Below are 10,905 nucleotides of genomic sequence, written 5' to 3'. Positions count from 1 at the left end.
CCATCTCATTTAATTCTGCCTATGCTGTACATATTATTATCATCTCCATCTCACAGATGAGGAAACCAATACCAAATAGAGTTAAGGTATTTGCCCAAAGTCACACAGCTAGTACCTAGGATGCATACTCAGGCAGTTTGACTCCAGACACCAGCCTCTTAGCCATTATACTACCCGGCCTCAGATGAAACCATTAAGGGAGCTATTGTTGTAGCAAGGCTAGCCACATGGAGCGATGTTCACAATATGCTAATAGGTATAGCAAGCAGGTTATTAAAGACTACATGCAGCCTGATCCCATGTGTACATGTGCACACAAAGCAAAAAGAGGATGCTTTGGGAAGATTTCACCCAAGATTTTACTTGCGTGAAAATGTTAGTTTTCTTCTGCTTGGGTTTTCTGATTTTTCTGGGCAAACGTGTTGTTTCTATATTTTAAAAAATTATTTTTAGAGTTAAAAACTAACATAAATGCCAAAAGTCACTCCCTCATACTCATCTCATGCATAAATGCAAATGTCCAGCTATTGGCTTTGCTTTAGGTATAGGCACAACAGCACGCATAGGCGCTGCTTGCTTTTCATGGCTCAGCTTCTTCTTGAAGCAGCGAGGGCTCTCCAGTTGGGAAGAGACGACGCAGATTCTTCCCATTGCACCCTTCAGCAGACTGTCCCCATCATCCAGAAGCCCTCTGGGCATTTTTGCCTCCAGGGAACTGCCAGGCTGATGGCATAGAGCTGGGTGAGCTCTCTCCTGACAGCCAAGCCCAGGGACTCCAAGAGCTTGAGATGATCCACCTCCTGTCTCTGGGTCTCTCAAGGCAGCAAGAAGTGAAGGGCAGACAGGCCTCAAAGCAACAGAGTGGTCCAGGGACAGTCGTCCCAGTTCTGCAGCCATATATACTGAGGACCCTCCTGGCCTAGTCACCTGCTTCCTGGCTCTGTGACCTTGGACAAGTTATTTCTTCTCTCAGAGCATGTTTCCACACCTGTCAAATAAAGAAATTAAAAGTACCAACTTGGAAGAAAAGTACCAATTTGTAAGAATCAAAGTAATAGATAAATTAGACATAAAACGATGGTGCCAATAAGTAACATTTCCTGGGTACTGACAACATGTACGATTTCTATAGTTCTCACAGCCACCCTATCAGAAACACTGTGATGATCTGCACTTTACAGATGATGAAACAAAAGCTGAGAGCGGTAAAATCACTTGTGCTGGAAAGTAGTGAGGAGGGAATTTCTGCCACTATGGCTGGGCTCACACCACTATACCTCGCATTCTGGCACAATGTCTAGAACATGGGAAGGCCTTCATCCAGATGGTTACCACTGTCATCGCTCTCCACTAGGGCTCTCTACCTGGCTTTGGAGAGTAGTGTGAGAGTGAGGACTCCTCCTGGTTCTCCCCACCACCCAGACACTCACACAGCCACCAGGCCACTGACCCACTTTAAGGAGCTTTCCTTTGGGAGTCACCAAAATTCCTCCCCAATACCCGTCCCCACCCCCGCACACACACACATACCCTCTTTGAGTCAGTTCCAGTGATCACAGTCAATGACTTTGCTGCTGGACAGTCTATGACAAGCCCCTGTCCAGAACTGGCCTTGTGTTCTGGCCCAGCAGGGGCCCTTGGGGGTCAGGCCTGCAGGCACTCACACTTGGCACCTGCTCCAAAAGCCTTTCAGGTCTTTGAGGATCTGGGCCCTGGGCCTGGGTCTCCCGCCGGCTCAGAAAAGCTGGCCTGCCGGGCCAGAGAGAGAACCACGCGATTCAGAAAAGCAGTGCCCTTCAGCAGCCTCTCCACCGTCTGGGCTCCCCAAAGGCAGAGCGGGACGCTGGAAATGTGTGCGCGCTGTGGTATGGGTGTGCAAGTGTGCGAAGGCGGCGTGTTGTGTGAGCGAGCGGGTAGCGGATGTGTGTGTGCGTGTGCGCGCGTGGCTCCGGGTGTGCGCCGCTGCGATAGCGGGTCCTTTCCCGGGGCGGGCGACGGGCGGGCTGGGAAGGTCTCCTCCCCTCACCACATTGAGAAATCTCAGTGAGTCACCGAGTGGTTCTGCATATTAATGAGCTCGCTCGCTGCGAGGGCAGGAGCGGATTTAAAAGAGGCCAGGGCGGGCGGAGGGAGGCTGTGGAGAGAGCGCGGAGACAAGCGCAGAGCGCAGCGCACGGCCACAGACAGCCCTGGGCATCCACCGACGGCGCAGCCGGAGCCAGCAGAGCCGGAAGGCGCGCCCCGGGCAGAGAAAGCCGAGCAGAGCTGGGTGGCGTCTCCGGGCCGCCGCTCCGACGGGCCAGCGCCCTCCCCATGTCCCTGCTCCCACGCCGCGCCCCTCCGGTCAGCATGAGGCTCCTGGCGGCCGCGCTGCTCCTGCTGCTGCTGGCGCTGTACACCGCGCGTGTGGACGGTGAGTGCGGGGAGCTCCCCTTGTCGCCGTCTCGTCTTGTCCTGTCCTGGGGAACCCAAGCGCCAATTTCTAGGCATCCTGGGATCCCGCGGGGGGTGGTCTGGGTGGGCACCAAGGTGGTCGAGGGGCAGGAGACCGCCTAGCAACTAAGCCGTTGCCCCGCGCTCGCTCGCAGGGTCCAAATGCAAGTGCTCCCGGAAGGGACCCAAGATCCGCTACAGCGACGTGAAGAAGCTGGAAATGAAGCCAAAGTACCCGCACTGCGAGGAGAAGATGGTTATGTGAGTTCTCGCTCCTCACCTTGAGGGGGTGCGCACTGCTGTCAACCCAATGCCAGGGCACAGCCTGGGCCTGGGTCGGGCTAACAAACATTTCTCTCCGACTTTGTCAAGGCCCTGGAAAAGCCTTTGTAATTGCCCAGAGAGTCCTTAGGACGCTGGCGAGACACTCTGGAAGACAGTCGGGAAAGGGGGTCACTGTCCCGCTCCGGAACAGCGCCTCCAAGTTCACCCTTGCTAGGATTCAAATGAGCAGTCTCCCTATTTGTACCATGGGCCACCCACTCTGCTAGGGCCATCAAGGGTTAAAGGGTTCCCTTGTGCCAACTCAGAAAACCTAGACTGAAATCACTTAAAACACACTCACACGCAAACTGTGAGGCGTGCTGCCTTCCTGTCACTGGATAGAGGACTAATGCAAACACTATCTTAAATCCTGACTCTCCTTCAGAGCCTTGTTCCAGTCAGAGACAAGTGGACCGCAAGTTTTTGGCTCCTAGAGATTTTATTTTGAGAACGCTCCACGAGCTTCCCTCACCGACTGTACTCCTTGTGGGTCCCCGATACGGAGCAGTACTGCAGAAAGTGCTCTGCTGGGGTTAATGTGCCACATGGCTGGAGCCCTGCTTGGTGGGGATGTGGGGAATGTTGGAAAAACTGGGGCAGAGTGAGAGAACACTTAGTTTCTTGCTCCTCCGCCTTCCCAATTAACCACTTGAGGCCAGCACCGCTGCCTCCTCATCAATATGCTCTTGGCCAGGAAGGGAGCCCTTGGCAAAGCGGCTACCAAATATTTGCCACAGACCATTGGCCCCTCTTCCCCTCCCCCAGAAACAGGACGCACTTTATTCTCAGTCTGGGCAAGTGCCCTCCACCAGCTGGCCCCCACCGGCGCAAAGGCCTTCACACAGTGTCTGCGAAAGCAGTGCACACCCCTACCCAGCACCCCCCATCCCCGTCTAGGGGCTACACTGTCAGGCTGAAATTAGGGGAATTCAGAAATCCACTGGAACTGAGCTGACCCCACTGCCTTCCTTCACAGACACCTAAATTAACTCGCTTGTCCCTACCCCTTGCCTTGCAGACCAAATTCAAAGAAAATACCCAAAAATCCTTTTGGGTGGGGGCCAAGTGTCAAATGAGCTGGGAAAGGAGCTCCAAGCTCCTCAGGGCTTCCAGTTTGGGGGCTAAGAATGACAGGGGAATTCCAAGTTAAATCTCACTCGTCTAAGAGCTGAAAACCACTCTATTAACCAAACAAGTTTCTGAGACCTTGCAGGGGAAGAAAGCAGGGTAAAGGACGCAGTGATACCTAAAAAGGACAGAGCCCTCAGTAAATAGGCTTGCTCTTTTCCTGGCTAAACTTTTCCACATATAGAGAAAAACTATAGCTAGGCAAGTGCGAGAAAGGCTTTACGGAGCCTTGTAGAAACGTGCAGGGGCCTCAGGAGATCAGCACACAATCCAGTCACCCTCTACTAAACCTCTACCCCACCCCCTAGAGCCTCCCACTCCATCCCTGAGGGCTGGGGGCTCCTCTCCCTCTCCACAATCCTAAAACTCTCCAAATCAGATGAGGGGCCAGCACTTTTGCAAAGCAGGTTTTCAGCCACAAAGGCTGAACAAAAGCAAATTTTCCAGCTCACCCTGAGTCACCCAGAAATCTCTGCTGAGGCTGGGGGTGGGGGCAGGAGTAGGGGCGGGGGGAGAGGTCCGCTTTGCAAGTGGGAGTCCTTGCACCCAGAAGGATCCAGGAGAGTCCGAATTCTAGAAAGAGCAATTTGTGTCATAGGTCCATGGAGCTCTCACCAAAACCCTTACCCCCACCGCCAGAACTGTGGAGGAGAGGGTCACAGGACTCAGAATTTCTGATAGTTGCTGGAGTCACAAATCCCCATGTCTGCACTCCACAACCGATTTTCATAATCCCAGTATTATGACGTGGCATTTGAGCACTGTAGTGAGAGGGCTGAGTGACCCTTCCTGCTCTCCCTTCCTGCTCTCCCTGACCTTCAGGATTTGGGATGCACAGCCTGCACACTGACCTAACTGAGAAAGGGTTTTTATCAGGCATTGCCACATCCTTTCCTTCAGAATGCTAAAGCAGCCTTGTAGGCAGAAAGAGAAAAGCATTTGCTAAATTCCTGCAGGGTGACTGGGCACAGTGGGGGAGAGAGACAACCAGAGTTCACTCTGAAGCCTGGCCTGTGCTCAAGGCTAGAGGAATGACCCGGAGTCACAGAGGAGTCCAGTCAAGGCAGGCACCGTCACCTGGCATCAGCAGGAAGACCCGCCCCTGCCCCAAGGAGCTTAGGCCCTAGCAGGGACCCCAGAAACCCAGAGCATGGAGAAGGGAAGAGAACAGGTTGCCCAGGAACATTATGCCCCCATTCTGGTGGCAAGATCCGATTTTCTTTCCCCATCAACTGGGAGACTGAAGTAATGGGAATCCTATCCCTTCTAGAACTTAGCCCATATAAGCCATGACATTTTCCATTTGGTTAACAGTGGAGAACGAGCTGACCTCTGTCCCTCTCTTCTCACTCTTTCCACTCTCACTTCCAGTCTCCCCCTTTGCCCTCCAAGCCCATTCCAGCACCCCAGTCTACCATCATGGCTTGCATGGCTGTGACCCCTCAAGAAGTGGCATCCTCACCTCTCACCTTGCACTTTTCCAAATACCCTAGGTGGTCTCTTATTACCCACAACTCCTATCATGCCTGTGGCCTAGAGGAGCTCAGAAGTTCTGAGCAGCAGGCTTGCCTCGCCCTCCAGGCTGGAGCCCCCACAGCAAGGCTACTCTTTCCCCTTGGCCACTTCATCTTCCATGACCAATGACTAGTAACAGTAACTGTTAATTGTGCATCTACCAGGTCCTGGGTACTTTCTAAAGATTGTATCTTTTAATCATCCCAATAACCCTGTGAGATAGTCCTATTATTATACCCATTTTACAGATGGCCAAACTGGATTCAGAGAGGTTACCCAAGGTCCCACAGCCAAATTTGAGATTCAGTCCCAGGCCCTTACAGTCTGCACAACACCTGCTTCTCTACCACATGGCTAGGCTTCTGCTGGGTGTTGGGACATGGGCTGATAGAGGCCTGAGATCTTCAGGCTGTGCAGAAGAGAGGTCTTACTCTTCTGCTTAGGGGTGAGATACCTGGGACCTCCCACAAGGCCAACAAGACTTTGCCTCAGGATCAGGAGATGCCCGGCCCTGGGACAATCTGTGGTGGGTCAGAGGGAACTGGGGTTGAGGAGACAGAAATCAGAGTGTCTGCGGGGCATGTCTGAGCCTTGCCATGAGCTCCTCAAATCCAAGGACAGAGGTTTTGGCACGTGCACCTTGCTGGCATTAGCTTTCTCCACCTCCTGATCCCAGGCTCAGAGGGGCTGGGAGTCCTCTGACCTTTGTTCCCCAAAAGAGGCCTGAGCCCTGGAGACAACACACTGCATGAGGTTGGGGGTGGGAGAGACCATCCCAGACTCTCAGGACTCCCAGGGGAAAAGTGAGGGCTGCTCACTACATACAGGGTTAGGCCCTAATATGGAGTCAGAGAATAAGGGGACAACCAGAACTTTCCAAAGAGCCAGGCTGGAAGTGAGCACATAAGTCGGCTCCCTTGAGAGGAGGCAGGAAGCCACAGTCTCTCAGGGCCCTGACTTAGCCCAGGGCTACTCACAGGCCACACAAGAGGCAACATGTTATTCAGGCTCCTCAACCCTCCACCTCATCCTGCTCCGTTTCAGCATCACCACCAAGAGCGTGTCCAGGTACCGAGGTCAGGAGCACTGCCTGCACCCCAAGCTGCAGAGCACCAAGCGCTTCATCAAGTGGTACAACGCCTGGAACGAGAAGCGCAGGTACGCCCCGCCTCTACTCACCTTCCTTCCCACCAGACCCAGCTGTGGCTCTCAGGATGGGAAGGGACCCCCCCTACCAGGTCATCTAGCCCCATCTAATACGTGAACACCCACCACAACATCCACAGCAAATAGATACTCAGACAATGCTTACATACCCCCGGGGACAAGGAACTCACCACTTACCAAAGCTAGCTATCCATCTCTTGTCCATTTGCAAGCATGGCAGGTTTGTCATTTTGTAAACTAAAGTCTGTCTCACTCTAATATTTGCATTATAATCTTAATTCCTCTTTTTATTTCAGTTACGTAAGTTGTTAAATGGCAGAGTGAGCACTGGCATGGCTGCCAGGGGAGCTCTGAGGACTTCAGTGGGGTGAAATGTGACCACTTAGGTGACTGTGTATGTTGGCTATAAAACTGCACTATAAAACCATGAGGTGCTGAGGATGATCCTTGCCAGAAACATGTTTTCTTCTCCAAGGTGCCCCACTCCCTCTGCTGCCCAGAAACCTGATAAACTCCTTCCTTCGCAGGTGCTGGAAGGCACCACAGGTTTGGCTCTTTAAAATCAGAGCCACTGTTAACCAAGGCAGGCAGCAGTGTTAAGACCACCAGCACCCTGAACCAGCCCTGTACTTACTGGGCACTGTTTCCTTAAAATCAGAAGGTGGCTTCCCATCTCTGGTTTCCTGGGGTCTTATGTCTGTCCTCGGAGGGAGAATCCAGTTCCTAGCTCCCCTGTACCATGCGAAGGTAGCCTGTCCTGTCTCACTCCTCAAATACGCAGAGTCTGTTTACACATTTGCCTGCATAGCATGATCAGGAAGCGCACACACACACACACACACACACACACGCATGCATGCACACACCATGCAGGTGACTTCCCCAGGAACTAGTGCCAGCACCCCTGCTGCAGAGGGGGAAATCAAGGCTAAATGGAAGAGAGGGGTGACTTGCCTGGGAGCACAGGGCAAAGCCAGGACAGCAAACCAGGCCTCCTGGTGCTACCCCACGAGCTGCCCTCACAGGGTGGAAGGTACAGCCATAGTGGGTGCCTGCATTGCCCTCCCCTCACCTGGCCCAGCCGTGCTACCCCAAGCTCAGCCCTGTGACCAGCTCTCCCAGAGCTGACACTCGGGCTCAACCCCTATACCTGAGCCTTTTTTGCTGCTTCCAAAACAGCCTCATCTGCAGTTGCTTGAAATAGAAAGTGATGAGAGCAAGAAATTATTTTCTATAAATCTGCTGGGAATGAAGCCCTCTTTCTAGTCAAGCCAGGCAGCTCATGTGGCAAAGGCCAGAACTGCGCAGTCCACTCTCTGTCACCCTCCAGGCCCTGTGTCATCAAAACTGGCAGAAGGCTAATCCCATGGGCAGGTTATGGAAGAGGCTGAGGGCATCTTGATCTGACTGCTGGGGGATACTCAAACCTTTAGCTCACCTTGCTCCTCCCCTCCACCTGAGCTGCAGCCTGGAAAAGGAGGCACCCACAGGTCTAAACATGGCCCTGCTTTTTTTTTCCTGAAAATTCCAATAACAAAAGCAACGAGAGCCTCTCACTACCAGGCCTTCTCTCACTTTGCTATAAAATTAGTTCACCCTCTTTCTTAGAGTGTTGAGGTCCCTGCCCTCCCCACCTCCCTCCCCTGAAACAAGTTGAAAATATCTTAATGAATATAGAACAGTGATAAAGGAAGTGTTTGAAGTCCTCTTTGTACAGAGAGAGAGAGAAAGAGAATGCCAAAGCTAGGTTGGAGGAAGTAGAAGGGTATACGGTGGGCTCAGGCGCATGGGGGCCACACAGAGGAGCTCTGTGCACTTCAGAGACCAGAGCTTCCAGGGAGCTTCCGGCCACCACAGGAAGCAGCCTAGTCAGGCATTTTATTTCAATGGATAATTCAGCGGTCTTACTCAGAAATCAAGAACGAGACAGAAAAGTGATAGGCTAAGTGTAACGTATGGCCCCAGGGCAGCCATGGGGCAGAACTAGAAGAAAGCAAAATATCTAACTGGGCACAGCTTGAGAGGTGAGGGGAAGGTGGGGCTGGGAACCAGTAGAGATGAGGCAATGCAGCCAGAAGCAGGGACTGAGGGGCACAGGCCTCCTGCACCATTGCCCCACCCCACCAACCACCTCTTCTGTCTCCAGGAAGCAGCTTCTAGAGCTAGCATTCTTCTGGAGGACATGCATTATTTGGGCAAAATACAAAGAAATATACAAGCCTAAGTCAAGTAAGGGAATGCCTCCCACCCTTGCTATTTTCTCTAAATAGAGAGGCTGAGTACAGACGCGGAAAGAAACAAGGAGGTGTGGGAGCAGCCCGCCATGCTAGAGAAAGACTACATTCCTGCCACTAACAGTCGGTGGCCACTGGGCAAATCTTAAGTCTGTGGTGCCTCAGTTTCCTCATATGCAAAGCGGGTTTGTTCCATAGGCCTCTGAGGACAAAATGAGATTGCAGAAGTGAGATTGCAGATGGTTAGAAAAGACAAAGCCACACTGGTGTGAGTTTTCATGGTCCCTGGGACCACATCCTCAGAAGGATCCCTCCCACTTCTCCTGGGGGTTCCTGCAGTTCTGGGACAGGGGCATTCCCTGCAGACCAGATGTGAATGAAGCCGCTTAGCCAGCAGCTTGTGAACGGCCTGCCTCATGTCCTGAGCCACTTACCCATGTGTTTTTTCTCCCCAGGGTCTACGAAGAATAGGGTGAAAAACCTCAGAAGGGAAAACTCCAAACCAGTTGGGAGACTTGTGCAAAGGACTTTGCAGATTAAAAAAAAAAAAAAAAAAAAAAAAAAAAAAAAAAAAAAAAAAGCCTTTCTTTCTCACAGGCATAAGACACAAATTATATATTGTTATGAAGCACTTTTTACCAACGGTCAGTTTTTACATTTTATAGCTGCGTGCGAAAGGCTTCCAGATGGGAGACCCATCTCTCTTGTGCTCCAGACTTCATCACAGGCTGCTTTTTATCGAAAAGGGGAAAACTCATGCCTTTCCTTTTTAAAAAATGCTTTTTTGTATTTGTCCATACGTCACTATACATCTGAGCTTTATAAGCGCCCGGGAGGAACAATGAGCTTGGTGGACACATTTCATTGCAGTGTTGCTCCATTCCTAGCTTGGGAAGCTTCCGCTTAGAGGTCCTGGCGCCTCGGCACAGCTGCCACGGGCTCTCCTGGGCTTATGGCCGGTCACAGCCTCAGTGTGACTCCGCAGTGGCCCCTGTAGCCGGGCAAGCAGGAGCAGGTCTCTCTGCATCTGTTCTTTGAGGAACTCAAGTTTGGTTGCCAGAAAAATGTGCTTCATTCCCCCCTGGTTAATTTTTACACACCCTAGGAAACATTTCCAAGATCCTGTGATGGCGAGACAAATGATCCTTAAAGAAGGTGTGGGGTCTTTCCCAACCTGAGGATTTCTGAAAGGTTCACAGGTTCAATATTTAATGCTTCAGAAGCATGTGAGGTTCCCAACACTGTCAGCAAAAACCTTAGGAGAAAACTTAAAAATATATGAATACATGCGCAATACACAGCTACAGACACACATTCTGTTGACAAGGGAAAACCTTCAAAGCATGTTTCTTTCCCTCACCACAACAGAACATGCAGTACTAAAGCAATATATTTGTGATTCCCCATGTAATTCTTCAGTGTTAAACAGTGCAGTCCTCTTTCGAAAGCTAAGATGACCATGCACCCTTTCCTCTGTACATATACCCTTAAGAACGCCCCCTCCACACACTGCCCCCCAGTATAAGCCGCATTGTACTGCTGTGTTATATGCTATGTACATGTCAGAAACCATTAGCATTGCATGCAGGTTTCATATTCTTTCTAAGATGGAAAGTAATAAAATATATTTGAAATGTACCAAAATTCTAGACTGCCACCTTTTTTCTATTTAATTAAGCTAGGATGACAATAAAATGTTTACCATGTCCTGAAAAAATAAGGACAAATATGCTGGGAAAGAAAACTGGTATTTCCCAAATACCTGTCAACACCATCACCTCTGTGGAATGTGTGGAGCTGTCATTACAGTCGGGAAGCCAAGAAGCCAGGCCTTGAGGCTAAGGCTCTTTCCCCGACGATTCCTACCCCTGCAGCAGGTTTATCAGAGCGGGCAGGTTGGAGCACAGGGAACTAGAGGGTCACGATCCCAGCCTCCTCCACGCAAGACCACACTGAGCCTCAGCACCAGAGGGCAGCAAAGAGCCTGGATGCCTCAGCCAAGGGCTCTCCAAGTTCCCTGGGGCTGCATGAGGACGGCAACAATAGAGGACTGGTGTAATTATTGCCTACTGTGAGCCAGACCCTGTGCGGGGAGCCTTACATG

General features: G+C 51.5%; 1 protein-coding gene across 1 annotated transcript; it reads left to right on the top strand.

Annotated features, from left to right (window-relative positions):
* The first annotated feature begins 2,070 nt into the window (after window positions 1-2,070).
* Window positions 2,071-9,395, top strand: CXCL14 (C-X-C motif chemokine ligand 14). Its single transcript, XM_527018.9, has 4 exons — window positions 2,071-2,413; window positions 2,589-2,694; window positions 6,445-6,558; window positions 9,257-9,395. Exons 1-4 carry the CDS (start codon window positions 2,314-2,316, stop codon window positions 9,270-9,272), a joined length of 336 nt encoding a protein of 111 aa, XP_527018.2. The 5' UTR covers window positions 2,071-2,313; the 3' UTR covers window positions 9,273-9,395.
* The last annotated feature ends 1,510 nt before the right edge of the window (window positions 9,396-10,905 follow it).

The sequence above is a fragment of the Pan troglodytes genome, chromosome 4 (assembly GCF_028858775.2).
Source record: "Pan troglodytes isolate AG18354 chromosome 4, NHGRI_mPanTro3-v2.0_pri, whole genome shotgun sequence".
Classification (NCBI taxonomy): domain Eukaryota; kingdom Metazoa; phylum Chordata; class Mammalia; order Primates; family Hominidae; genus Pan; species Pan troglodytes.
The sequence above is the reverse complement of the archived record's forward strand: the minus strand, read 5'-3'. Positions and strand labels throughout refer to the sequence as shown.

What these genes read in the sequence shown, in the direction of transcription:
- CXCL14 (XM_527018.9), top strand. Translation starts at nt 2,314, where the DNA reads ATGTCCCTGCTCCCACGCCGCGCCCCTCCGGTCAGCATGAGGCTCCTG. An exon ending in GTACACCGCGCGTGTGGACG is followed by an intron (nt 2,414 to 2,588) that starts GTGAGTGCGGGG and finishes GCTCGCTCGCAG; the next exon opens with GGTCCAAATGCAAGTGCTCC. An exon ending in TGCGAGGAGAAGATGGTTAT is followed by an intron (nt 2,695 to 6,444) that starts GTGAGTTCTCGC and finishes GCTCCGTTTCAG; the next exon opens with CATCACCACCAAGAGCGTGT.